Below are 14531 nucleotides of genomic sequence, written 5' to 3'. Positions count from 1 at the left end.
GTTCATACTATATTATTCCACTTGTACTGACACATCCACCTCTTTCTCCACTTGGACCTATGCCTTGTGGTTCGAGATAGCTAGTTTAGTTTTGTAAATTTTAGGGTTTTTTTTTAAGTCAGTTCCATGAGAGAAGTTCGGGTCCCCATTTACTTCTGTTGGGTTCGGGTCTTGGGTCAAATTCGAGGTTAAGTTTGGACCCGAATAGAACTTTTACTGTATATTCGGCGAGTTTTCTAATCACTGCAAAGGAGGACAATGTTCTGTTGAATAAACACCACATTATGATGACAAACAGCCACAAGATGGCAACATTTGCCAAACTTTAGTTTTTATTATCTAGTCCAAGGTACGTATTCAATATTTCAGAAATGTAAACAGAAAGGAATAAAGTTGAGTTTGGCCTGTAGGTATATATTCATCATTATGATATATGTCAAAAACACTGATCTGCCGTAACATGAAACACTGACTAGTTAAGTGAGTAACATTGACAACTGCTAAGGCAATGTAGTAGGCAACAAGTGATCTGATCTGACAATTCAAAGACAATGGGCAAGTGTCAGGATCTAGATGACTTGACAATGAGAAAAAAAAAATTTGTGATGGCTAGACAACTTTGTTTGGATCTTCACCAATCTACCAGGTCCTGAGGGAAGTTCCAACATGTTCTGGCCTAACCATTCTTCCAGCGGTACTCGGACTTACAAAATTACACAGAAAGTCCTGTCGCCTGCTTGCACCAGAGCAAGATGTTTCATTTGGGCTTATAGCAAGCACAGACCGACCCCGTCCTCTCCCTGCAGCAGCTACACTACAGTCATGGCCAAAAGTTTTGAGAATGACACAAATATTAATTTTTACAAAGTCTACTGCTTCATTTTTTCTAATGGCAATTTGCATATACCCCAGAATGTTATAAAGAGTGATCAGCTTAACAGCAATTACTTGCAAAGTCAATATTTGCCCAGAAAATGAACTTTATCCCCCAAAACACATTTCAACATCATTGCAGCCCTGCCTTAAAAGGACCAGCTAACATCGTTTCAGTGATTGCTCCATTAACACAGGTGTGGGTGTTGATGAGGACAGGGCTGGAGATCAATCTGTCATGATTAAGTAAGAATGACACCACTGGACACTTTAAAAGGAGGCTGGTGCTTGGCATCATTGTTTCTCTTCTGTTAACCATGGTTATCTCGAAAGAAACACGTGCAGTCATCATTGCACTGCACAAAAATGGCCTAACAGGGAAGAGTATCGCAGCTAGAAAGATTGCACCTCAGTCAACAATCTATCGCATCATCAAGAACTTCAAGGAGAGAGGTTCCCTTGTTGCCAAAAAGGCTCCAGGGCACCCAAGAAAGACCAGCAAGTGCCAGGACCGTCTCTTAAAAGTGTTTCAGCTGCGGGATTGGGCTACCAGCAGTGCAGAGCTTGCTCAGGAATGGCAGCAGGCAGGTGTGAGTGCATCTGCACGCACTGTGAGGCGGAGACTCTTGGGCAAGGCCTGGTCTCAAGGAGGGCAGCAAAGAAGCCACTTCTCTCCAGAAAAAACATCATGGACAGACTGATATTCTGCAAGAGGTACAGGGAGTGGACTGCTGAGGACTGGGGTAAAGTCATTTTCTCTGATGATTCCCCTTTTCGATTGTTTGGGACATCTGGAAAATGGCTTATTCGGAGAAGACGAGGTGAGCGCTACCACCAGTCTTGTCTCATGCAAACTGTCAAGCATCCTGAAACCATTCATGTGTGGGGTTGCTTCTCAGCCAAGGGAATGGGCTCTCTCTCAGTCTTGCCTAAAAACACAGCCATGAATAAAGAATGGTACCAGAATGTCCTCCGAGAGCAACTTCTCCCAACCGTCCAAGAGCAGTTTGGCGATCAACAATGCCTTTTTCAACATGATGGAGCACCTTGCCATAAAGCAAAGGTGATAACTAAATGGCTCAGGGAACAAAACATAGAGATTTTGGGACCATGGCCTGGAAACTCCCCAGATCTTAATCCCATTGAGAACTTGTGGTCAATCATCAAGAGACGGGTGGACAAACAAAAACCTTCAAATTCAGACAAAATAAAGCATTGATTTTGCAAGAATGGACTGCTATCAGTCAGGATTTGATCCAGAAGTTGATTGAGAGCATGCCAGGGAGAATTGCAGAGGTCCTGAAGAAGAAGGGTCAACACTGCATATATTGACTTGCTGCATTAACTCATTTTAACTGTCAATATAACCTTTTGTTACTCATAATATTGTTGCAATTATATTTCTGTATGTGATAAAAACATCTGCCAAACACACATAAAAACCAGAGGGCAGCAGATCATGTGAAAATATAATATTTGTGTCATTCTCAAAACTTTTGGCCATGACTGTACTATCACCAGCAGCACCACGTCCCCTGTTTGATGATTTCCTCATTTTTTTGCACCCAAAGAAATGGGACAGTGGAGAAGAAAGAGCCCAGCAGATTATCACACTTTTAGGGTGCTTTGCACCAGGCTGTCTGGGCGCTTTGCACCACGCTGTCGGGGCACTCTGCACCCGGCTTTTAGGGCAATGGGCAAACGGCTCTTAGGGCACTCTACACTAGGCTGTCGGGACACTCTGTACCAGTCTGTCGGGGCACTCTGCACTAGGTTAAGATTGGAATGGTGGCTTAACCCATGATCCTTCTTTTAAAGAGGCCAAGTCACGTGGTGCATCGGCCAATCACAGCCATGCCCATACTTAGCATGACTGTGATGGCTCTGGAAATGCCCACAGCCTTAAAGCTTGTTGGTTGGCTGCCCTGCAACAAACTTTATTTGGTATTCGAACTCGAACAGTACAACAGACATCCGAGAGTAGTCCGTGTTCAAGGTTCAGCACCAGACACTAGGTATCCAGTATAAGCCCCGAACTTTACACTTCTGATTCGCTCTTCTCTATTCATTACAGAGCTGCTATTTTAGTTACCTTTGTCAACCAAAATATGTAGTCAGTCATAAAACGTTTTATGTAACTAATCCCACAAAACAATTGGCCCATATACAGGTCAGTTGCCATCACATGAGAAGGAAGGACTGAACCATTATGGTTCATATTGCAACATGTTAAGAGGATATATTCCTAGAGAAGAATTCCACCATTCATTTTATAGTACACTTCTCAACATGTCCATCAGAAACTAAGCATATAATTTATATAAATCTAAGGTGATTTCGACATGCTCTGAGACATACAAATATCCTTGCTTTCATGTCTCCTGTATGGAGATATTACTACTAATCTTTACTGTACATATTGTACCTTAGCCTATATTGCCCGTCAACCTGTCTTCTATAGCTATCAAAGCATCAGTGATTATCGTATTTTTCGGATTATAAGACGCACTTTTGTTCCCCCAAATTTTGGGGGAAAGTGGGGTGTGCGTCTTATAATCCGAATGTGTGCTGTAGAGGAGGGGGGGCGGCTCTGGCATGGTGTCACGGATTTGGGGTGGGCTGGCTGCGGGCTGCAGAGACAGCGGGTGGTCAGTGCTCCTGCTCATTAGGCTCAAGTAATATTCACTGCACCTGCTGTCCATCACCTCGGTGCTGAAGCCGCGCCGAGTTGGTGGACAGGGGAGCAGCGCATATTGCATGAGCCTGCACTCTCCCCCCACTGCCCCGTCACTATAGTCACCTTCTGATGATGGCTTCGTGCTCCTAGCTCCCCCCTTGCTCCTCCTGTGTCTGTGCCAATAGGACCTGCGGTCACGTGACTCCCAGTGTGCAGCACTGCGGTCATGTGATGGAAGGTCCTGAAGCTACAATGAAAGAGGAAGAGCCATGGGGGAGCTGGAAGCACGGAGCCATCATCGGAAGGTGAGTTAACTGTTTGTTATTTTATCATGTGCTTGCCAGCAGGGGGAATATAGGGATGTGGGGGCCGTGTCCGTGCCAGCAGGGGGGAATATAGTGTCGGGGGGGCCATGTCCATGCCAGCAGGGGGGAATATAGGGACGGGGGGGTCATGTCCATGCCAGCAGGGGGGGAATATAGGGACGGGGGAGACGTGTCCATGCCAGCTGGGGGGAATATAGGGACGGGGGGCCGTGTGCATGCCAGCAGGGGGGAATATAGGGTCGGGGGGCCGTGTGCATGCCAGCAGGGGGGATATAGGGACGGGGGGGCCGTGTGCATGCCAGCAGGGGGGATATAGGGACGGGGGGCCGTGTGCATGCCAGCAGGGGGGATATAGGGACGGGGGGGCCGTGTGCATGCCAGCAGGGGGGATATAGGGATGGTGGGGCCGTATGCATGCCAGCAGGGGGGATATAGGGACGGTGGGGCCGTATGCATGCCAGCAGGGGAAAATATAGGGACGGGGGGCTGTGTGCATACCAGCAGGGGGGAATATAGGGACGGGGGGCCATGTGCGTGTCAGCATCAGCAGAGGGGCATATAGTGACCAGGGGGGACATATCCAGGATTTGATGGGGGGGGCCATGTACCAGGATGAGGGTTATATAGATACCAGGATGAGGGACATGTATATGTCATTTGAAAGACGGACACTGGCATTATAAGACACACCTCCATTTAACATTAAAAAAAAATATTTCTCTCTTTCTTCACCAAATTTGGGGGTGCGTCTTATAATCAGGTGCGTCTTATAAAGCGAAATTCACATGGGGCTCCATACTTCATTTATATTTCCCTTTGCGAGATATCACCACCTGATACATTAGTCGGCAAGACACTAACGGTGCTTCCTGCTACTGCATTTACTTATATCAAATAGTGCCGTCAGGATGCCGGCTAATTAACGGCTCGGCCACTCCCACGCTGTGACGTGAACTCCAGACTCATCCTCATTGGTCAGCTAGTGACTAATTGGGTCTCAGAGGAAGGGATCCCCCCCATGATGCATACATTAGGGGCTTGGCTTGATCAACCAATGGTAGACCCATAGGTGCAGTACAGAGATACATAGCATCCAATGCAGTAACGAAGGTGCCGATCTACACACTGACCACACCACAGTTGAATGAACCTAATAAAGCATGCACTGATAACATTTATCAATGTGTGTCTGAACGTGCATGATTGAGAACACTGATTATATTGTCCAGCAGTCAAAAAGCATTGCGACAATAGGACACCATATAGCGTACCACTTAGGGTACCGTTACACTTAGCGATGCACCAGCGATCCCGACAACGATATGGATCGCTGGTGCATCGCTAAGTGGTCGCTAGTGAGCTGCCACACAGGCAGACATCACCGGCGACATCGCAGGGGTCGGGGGTCGCTACTTACCTGTCAGACAAGGCGATCCTGACGTCCTCCCGCCCGCGTCCACGCATCACCACAGGAAGCCCAGCAGGAAGCGCCCGACGAGAAATGGTCCAGGACGTTCTCACGCAACCAGCGATAATCAGCGGGGGAGCCGGTCGGAGGTAAGTATCACATGTAGCGATATCGCTAGCAATATCGCTGCTACGTCACAAAATCGGTGACGTTACAGCGATATTGCTAGCGATATCGCAATGTGTAACGGGCCCTTTACATTGGTCCTAGTATGTAATCACAACACATATTTTAGAAGAAACTCTTAGGAAAACTCAAACTATAAAAATGAGAGGGGAAGAGATTAAAAGGACATAGGAAGAGGACAATATAATAGCTACCTTCTTTCTTTCTCATCCTCAACACTGTCTCTGAGCCAACGATGACAAAGAAAGGGAGGAAGGGAAATGGAGGGGGCTTAGCTGAAGGGTACTAAACGATACAGTGTCATTGAGGCCAAGCAGATTAATCCTGTTTATCTGAAATATCCATTCGGCCGCCTCCCGTAAAACCCTAGTCCACGTTTCCTTTTCTACGGGATGGTTTGACAATCTCAATTTCCTGGAAACGAAGACATCCAGCATCTCCTCCATTTTGTGACCAATCTTGTTTGGCAACAATTGACATCGCCTAATTGTTTGAGAATTTGTCTACGAAATTGATCCATCGTCTTGCTCACATAGTTGACAGGACAAGGGCAGGTAATCAAATATACAAGGCCTTGTGATTTGCAGTTAATGAAATCTCTGCATTGGTATCTCCGGCCCATCGATGCACTTACAAATTCTGGTCCTCTGCCAATAAATTTTCCGGCCTTACATGTCCCACATCTGAAAGTCCCTTCCAGGGAACATTGATTCAGCCAGGTAGTTTTGGGGGTCTCAGATGTGAGATGACAGTGGATTAAACGGTTCTGGAGACTCCTGCTTCGTCGGTAGGTAACAGATTCGTGTTCCTTGAAAATCTTTCCAATATCCTTTTAATTTTGAGAATGGGCCTTTAAGTATCTAAGCCGTCTCTAACTTCCTTTCATTTGTCATCATTGGTCTCAATCATTCTATTATACCTTTCCTCCCCCTTCTCACATGGAATTAGGAGTGGCCAATGCATGTCAAAGACATTACTCAAAACCTGTTCTGGGTAGCCACACCTGTGAAATCTTGTATAAGTTCACCAGCTTGTTTTTTTTAAAATCATGCAGTGAATTGCCCCTTTGGGGTGACTCTCCCATTTTAAAAGACCGTTGGTCGCCGTTGCCTTCCGATAAATACTAGTTGACAGTATACCATTTGTTTGCTTAGTAATTTTCAAATCAAAGAAGGATATCTCTCTTGTATTTCCAAGGTGACTCTCAAACCAATATTACTATTCAATGCTTATTTAAACTCTGCAAACTCTCCCATACTGCCCATCCATAGAAAAAAATCATCAATGAAACGTAGCCAAAAACAAAATCAAATTTGTCCATCTACCAAACCCGTAGGTGAAGATGATTCTTTCCTTCCACCAGCCCAGGAATAAACTTGCATAAGTGGGAGAACAAGGGCTCCCCATTGCGATACCCCGGAGGCGGTGGAAGTCGCGCCCATTAAAAAGAAAGAAGTTGTGTCTTGGCACAAAATTGAGAAGTTTAAATATCAATTTGTTGTGAGATCGTAAGTGCACAGCCCTAGTTCTTAAAAAATGTACAGTAGCCAGACAATCCTTTGTCAAGGGGAATTTTGCTATACGAAGCCTCAACGTCTAGGCTTGTTTATAAGCCTTCTCAATTTTTCCTGCCTAATTTAAACTTTGATATGGTCAGACATCCACTTAGAGTTTAGAAGAAGAGAGAGAATTTTGCCGTCACCTATATAGTGCGATACATAAAAGCTGTCAAAGCTAAATAGTTCTACATTTTAATTAAACTATTCCACAAATACTTGACTAAAAGTAAACTGATGAAGTCCTTATCCTACTGAAAAACCTGCAGAATATTACCCCAAAAGTTTAGATAAGTATATGATGATGTGGAGCATTGTTGAAACACTTGTTTATAAATATGTATTCTTTTGTTAGACAAATGCTTAATGAACTTAAGGAAAAGGACATTCCAGAACTAAGAAACAAGCTGGCGTCAATAAATAGGGAAATTCAACGACTTAAAAATGATGTGGAAGAACAGGAAACTCTTATTGCAACATTTATGTCTGAAGAGGAGAGTGCCAAGGCCTGTTTGCAGGACATTTCCCTCATGGAAAGATATCAGGTAAATGACATGAGGTGAGAAAAGTTAAAAGGGTTTTCCAACAAAGAAAAGTACATTTTAATTAATAGATCTTGGAATAATAATAATTTCCACAATTGGATGTGTTTAAAAAAAAAAATGTTCCTGTGCTGAGATAATCTTGTAAATGTGCCCCTGCTGTGTACTGTGTAATGGCTGTGTGACCGTTCATGAGGGACACCGTCAGATAATGCCATAGCTCCTGGGCGGGGGGTCGAGATAGTATATATACATTACAGCTGACTCTTTTTGTGTGGTAAAACATTACACTGCCTGTTTTTATGCAATGTTTTATATCAAAGAAAGAAAGAATCAGCTGTGATCCCGTGCTGTCCTGTCTGTATCCTCTTAGTTCCCCCCTGCCCAGGAGCTGTGGTGTGATCAGATCATATTCCTGCATGGTCAGCCATTACACAGTACACAGCAGGGGCACATTTATAAGATTATCTCAGCACAGGAACATTTTATTTAATCACATGCAATTGTGGAAGCTATTATTCAAAGATGTATATATTAAAATGTTGATTGAAATTAACTTTGTTCCTGGGAAAACCCCTTTAAATGTTTAAAGCAAATGTATAATTCTAAAATGACTTATTGCTTAAATTAGGTTTTTGTTTTAAATGTATTTATTGTTATGTATTTATCCATTTCATTTGGGGGGGGAGTAATGTGTTGCTCCGTATCCAGTCAGCACTTTCCTTCACTGGAGAGAAGAGCGCCAATTGGTGGTTATAGTGGGGTAGAACCCGTGACAGAAGCCTGCAGTAACCAATGAGCGCTGTTCCTAGCCCTAACAGAAAGTGCTCATAGGTTACTAAAGGACTCTTATCACACAGTATTATCCTTACACTGTGTGACAGGAACCTCTGCAGTGAAGGAACTCACTGACTAGTCTTGTCCTGATTTCTACAGCAGGACGGCTAAGGGCCCCGTCACACATAGCGATCTCGCTAGCGAGATCGCTGCTGAGTCATAAGTTTTGTGACACAACAGCGATCTCACCAGGGAGATCGCTGTGTGTGGCAGCGATCAGCGACCGCCCCCCCCTGCCGGTATCGCTGATCGCTGCAGGAAACCGCTGGACATTTCTTTTGTTGCTGGTCTCCCGGTGACCAGCACGCATCGCTGCGTGTGACAGGCGGGAGACCAGCGATCAGCTGATGACTAACGTACACATCGGGTATCCAAGGGACGTGGGTCCCTTAGATACCCGATGTGTACGTTAGTTACCAGCGCGCTGATGCAGAGAGCTGGTAACTAACGTACACATCGGGTATCTAAGGGACGCACGTGCTGATCGCTGGTGAAGCTGTCTGTGTGACAGCTCACCAGCAATCAAATAGTGACTCACCAGCGATCGTGACACGTTGATATCGTTGTCGGGATCGCTGGTGAGTCGCTATGGTTGACTCCAGCTTTAGGTGCTGCTTCTGCAGAAATTGTGGAGAGATGTTTGTTGTCCATCTAGCCTCTGTATGTTGATCTCGCTCCCTTTTACTCTGAAGAACAAGGTTTAAAGAATTTATTGCAAACTGTATTTCAGTCACCATAAGCAGCAGTGCTTAGCTGGCAAGTTAGCTGCATAAGGTTGATATGTGAGTTGATGTGAGTGGAGCATAAGTGATTTATATACATGTTACATATTTCTGATATGTGAGCAGTGTTCCTGACATGTGAGCGTGCAGCATGTTCCCGATAAGTGAGCAGTGTGCGTGATACATTTGTGTCTGGTATGCGAGAGGTGTGCATGCTACATGTTTCAGATAAGTGAGGCGTGTGCGTTGCATGCTACATATGTCCCTTTAAGGAACCTGTTTATTGCATAATCACTATCAAAGATCACTTTGGCTTACGTTCTAGCCATGGATAACATCTTAAGAAATGAGACTCCTTCAGTATCATCATATCATATTCAGTCTTTGTCCTCCAGTGACTTAGACTAGAAAAATGTAATTTTTGTTACTCACTCTAATAAAAATCCTTTTCTCATCATGTTCTTTGGCAAACCCTGTATGTGTATGTATATATATATGTATATATATATTTATATTCACAGGGGTTGGACAAAATAATGGAAACGCTTGGAAACATCAACAAAAGTTAGTTTAATATGGAGTAGGTCCCCCTTTTGCGGCTATTACAGCCTCAATTATCTGAGGTATGGATTCATGCAAGGTGTGAATTGTTTACAAAGGAATTGTAGCCCATTCCTCAGTTAAAACACCCTCTAGTTCTTTGAGCGACGATGGCGGCGGAAATCGACGTCTAAGGCCGGTTTCACATTTGCGCTTTATAGCGCTGCGACGGCCTGCACACGGCCACCGCTAAGCCCCGCCCCCTGCCGGCTCCCTGCCCGCCCCATCCGGTCATCGCCGCCTACTAGCGCACATGGGCGCTTGCGATCTGCGCACCCTATCTTTAGCATAGGGTGCGCATATCGTGCGCTGGCCGTGCACTAGCAGGATTTTGCCGTGCGCTGCGCACTTTTGAAGGTGCGCCCGTGTGCGCCGAACGCAGCATGTTGCATTTCGTCGCGCACGGAGCACCTTCAAAAGTGCACAGCGCACGGCAAAATCCTGCTAGCGCACGATCTGCGCCCCCTATACTAAATATAGGGTGCGCAGATCGCAAGCGCCCATGTGCGCTAGTAGGCGGCGATGACCGGATGGGGCGGGCAGGGAGCCGGCAGTGGGCGGGGCTTAGCGGCAGCCGTGCGCAGGCCGTCGCAGCGCTATAAAGTGCAAATGTGAAACCGGCCTAACTTGAATCTCTAAAATCGGACACCATAACCTGATTTCTTGGCAGGAAAGAAACTGCGGCAAAAACGCAGGTTTAGGTGCGTTTTTGGGGATAACCTGTGTCTCTTTGTGCATGGTATAAAAGTTGAGTGCCCACATGACTTTTCTTAATGATACCTGTGTTTTTGCTGCGTTTTTCCAGAGTTTTTTCAACAATTTTTTTCAAGCCAATGGGTGAAAACCGCTGAAAGAAGTCACATGTTCTATGTCCAAAAAAAGCAGCAAAGCACAAAATCCTGATGACACAAAAAAAAAGTGTGTGCAGGAGATTTCTGAATTCTCATAGGCTTTGCTGGTACTGTAAAAAGCAGCTGAAAATTAGCATTAAAAACGCAGCAAAAGCACCCAGTGTGAACATGCCCTTAGTGATGCTTGTGACATCTGTCTGGCGAGTGGGACCCTATAGCTAGGAGCTTTTTATGCATTTAAAAAAATACTTAATTTGTTCATCTGTCAAATGATTTGTTATTCAAGTTACTTTGATTTAGAATAAGTCAAGGCATTGCGTACAGAGTTAAAACATTTACAAAGCAATCATATGGCTTGTGGATAATGCTTGCATAGGACTGTTTCCCTTTATTTTTTACTTGATATCTTTCATAGATGGAGTTAAGAGATGTAGAAAGGAAGATAGCACAGCATGCCACGAAATTGCATGGAGTAGACCTCAGCCGCACTGTCCAACAGGTGAACCAGGAAAAACAAGAAAAACAGCACAACTTGGACAATGGTGAGGAAATGGTGTCATGCACCTGTTTAAGTTCTTATTTGTCCATGTAAACTGATTCTTAAAGGCTATGGATATTTTTGGACTGATCTTTTGTATCATTGTGCAATTCATTGCTAAATGCAAAATGAAGCAAATTTTTATAAAGTCTTCATTAACTCATTCTGCAAAATATGCTGTTCCATGTGAACAAGAAACCTTAAAGGGATCTGTCAGTAGGATCAACTCTCCTAAGCTGTCTATATGGGCATGTAGGTCATAGGAAGCTGAATAAAATGATACCTTGTTATCTGCAATCTGATGTTTTATTCTAGAGATATTCATAGTTTTCATATTATGTAAATGAGCTGTTAAGATCTTGAGAATCTGCCTCCTGAGCTTATTTTATGTGAAAGGGGGTGAAACCACTGTGGCCCATAGATCTGAACAGCTCATTTACATATTAGTATAAAGCATGGATTTCTCCGCAATAAACATCAGATTGCAGATATCAAGCTATCATTTTATTAAATTTTTTTATAACCTGCATGCCCATTTAGACTGCTTAGGAGGGTTGATATTACTGACAGATTGTCTTTAAAAATTCAAAGTTTGCGTGACAGTTTATGTGAAGAAATTGCCAGAGGGGGAGTAAATGCGTGTAAACATGTGGGAATTTCATGGGGCCCTTTTGAAAACTAGAAAAGGGGCCATCCCTAAAATGTCACTCAGATTTGCACATGCTTGCTTCCCTGCCACATCATCTCTGCATAAGTGTTGCCATGCGGACCATGACTATCTCAAAACCAGTAACTTTTCCATTTTGATTATTGTATTAAGTGTTCTGGACTGCATCTCTACCTTATGGTAAGATGGATACAATCCATATAAAGCAGTGAAGCATTGATTTAATTGTTTCTTATTTGTAAAGTATCAGAGTGGCAATGAAGAAGAGATCCCATTTTTGTGGTATTTGATGCCTGTTGGTACATTGTTGTATATTACATACACCTTTCACTCAGATATGACATCCCAATCAGAGCCCAAATTCTGAGGCCTCCGCCATTCACAAAAAATTTGACACTAAAATCCCTTCAGTATTGCTCCTGAAACATGCCACTCCCAGCGGTGCCCCAACCCCGATTTATTCACTTGAAAATCTGTGAAGAATTGGCCGCAGACAAGTAGTGCAGAGGCTCCTCTTTTATCAGCAGCCGATCCAATGACACAATACCTCTTAAAGTACTTGCACTTAACCCCTTCACGACCAATGACGCCACATAGGCGTCATGAAAACTGGTGCCAATCTGACCAGTGACGCCTATGTGACGTTATGACTTTAAAGCCCCCCTGCGGGTCGGGTGACCTCGGTCACTGAAAGGTCACCCGACCCGCAGATACAGGGGGCTTTGTTCTTCACTATAGGTGACGTGGCTTCGCCCCCACGTGAATATAATTGCTCTGATTGGCTGTTAAAAGTGAAACAGCCAATCAGAGCGATAGTAATATTTCATCAATGAAAATTGATGAAATATTACAATCCAGCCATGCTGTAGCATCGGACATGGCTGGTGACAGCGATCCGACCCCCCCACCCGTTTACGGGGGCGCTCTGCCCCCTGCCACTGAATGACAGCAGCGATGTGCCGCCGCTGTCATCATCTCCCCCGCCTTCCCTCCGCTCCCTCCCCGGCTTCCGATCACCCCTCCTCCCACCCCCTGGTACTCACCGAGTGCCGTTATGGCTCCCGGTGTCCCGCGGTCCCGGACCATGGGCGCCGCAATATTGGAAAATGGCGGGCGCATGCGCAGTGCGCCCGCCGGCTGCAATTTCCATTCATTCATTTTGATCACTGTGATAAACTCTCACAGTGATCAAAATAGAATGAAAAGTAAATAAACCCCCCGTTTATCACCCCCATAGGCAGGAACAACTAGTAAAATAAAGAAATTATTTTCATTTTTTCCATTAGGGTTAGGGTTGGAAAGAGTGTTAGGGTTGGAATTAGGGTTAGGGTTGGAATTAGGGTTAGGGTTGTGGTTAGGGGTGTGTTGGGGTTAGAGTTGGGATTAGGGTTAGGGATGTGTTGGGGTTAGGGCTGTGGTTAGGGGTGTGTTGGGGTTAGGGTTGAAGTTAGAATTGTGAGGTTTCCACTGTTTAGGCACATCAGGGGGTCTCCAAACGCGACATGGTGCAACCATTGATTCTAGCCAATTTTGCGTTCAAAAAGTCAAATGGTGCTCCCTCCCTTCCAAGCCCCGACGTGAGCCCAAACAGTGGTTTACCCCAACATATGGGGTATCAGCGTACTCAGGAAAAATTGCACAACAACTTTGGGGGTCTAATTTCTCCTGGTACCCTTGGGAAAATAATAAATTTGGGGCTAAAAAAATATTTTTGTGGAAAAAATGTTTTTTTTTTTATTTTCACGTCTCTGCGTTATAAACTTCTGTGAAGCACTCGGGGGTTCAAAGTGCTCACCAGGCATCTAGATAAGTTCCTTGGGAGGTCTAGTTTCCAAAATGGGGTCACTTGTGGGGGGGTTTCTATTGTTTAGGCACATCAGGGGCTCTGCAAACGTAACGATGACCGCAGACCATTCCATCAAAGTCTGCATTTCAAAACGTCACTACTTCCATTACGAGCCCTTACGTGTGCCCAAACAATGGTTCCCCCCCATATATGGGGCACCAGCGTACTCAGGACAAACTGGACAACTACTTTTGGGGTCCAATTTATCCTGCTACACTTGTGAAAAAAAATTGCTGGCTAAAAATCATTTTTTTGAGGAAAAAAAATTATTTTTTATTTTCACGGCTCTGCGTTATAAACTTCTGTGACGCGCTTGGGGGTTTAAGGTGCTCACCGCACATCTAGATAAGTTCCTAGGGGGGTCTAGTTTCCAAAATGAGGTCACTTGTGGGGGGATTCCACAGTTTTGGTACATCAGGAGCTCTGCAAATGTTACATGATGCCCGCAGACCATTCCATCAAAGTCAGCATTTCATAATGTCACTACTTCCCTTCCGAGCCCCGACGTGTACCCAAACAGTGGTTCCCCCCCACATATGGGGTACCAGCATACTCAGGACAAACTGGACAACAACTTTTGGGTCTAATTTATCCTGGTACCCTTGAGAAAATAAAAAATTGCGCACTAAAAAATAATTTTTTGAGGAAAAAAAAATATTTTTTATTTTCACGGCTCTGTGTTTTAAACTTTTGTGAAGCAGTTGGGGGTTAAAAGTGCTCACTATGCATCTAGATAATTTCCTTGGGGTGTCTAGTTTCCAAAATGGGGTCACTTGTGGAGGAGCTCCAATGTTTATGCACACAGGGGCTCTCCAAACGTGACATGGCAACCACTAAATATTCCAGCATATTTTCCATTCAAAAAGTCAAATGGTGCTCTTTCCCTTCTGAGTCCTGCCGTG

General features: G+C 44.6%; 1 protein-coding gene across 4 annotated transcripts in view; it reads left to right on the top strand.

The window, feature by feature from the left end:
* Window positions 1-14531, top strand: part of RAD50 (RAD50 double strand break repair protein) — a 202183-nt gene that overhangs the window by 99949 nt on the left and 87703 nt on the right. For all 4 annotated transcript variants that reach the window (XM_073569696.1, XM_073569486.1, XM_073569566.1 and 1 more), the window contains 2 exons: window positions 7382-7571; window positions 10994-11120. In XM_073569696.1, coding sequence (XP_073425797.1) covers window positions 7382-7571; window positions 10994-11120 — 317 coding nt within the window. The remainder of the gene's footprint in view (window positions 1-7381; window positions 7572-10993; window positions 11121-14531) is intronic.

The sequence above is a fragment of the Dendrobates tinctorius genome, unplaced genomic scaffold, assembly GCF_039654945.1.
Source record: "Dendrobates tinctorius isolate UK_male_01 unplaced genomic scaffold, ASM3965494v1 ptg000001l, whole genome shotgun sequence".
Classification (NCBI taxonomy): Eukaryota; Metazoa; Chordata; class Amphibia; order Anura; family Dendrobatidae; genus Dendrobates; species Dendrobates tinctorius.
This window is presented reverse-complemented; position numbering and strand designations above follow the sequence as displayed.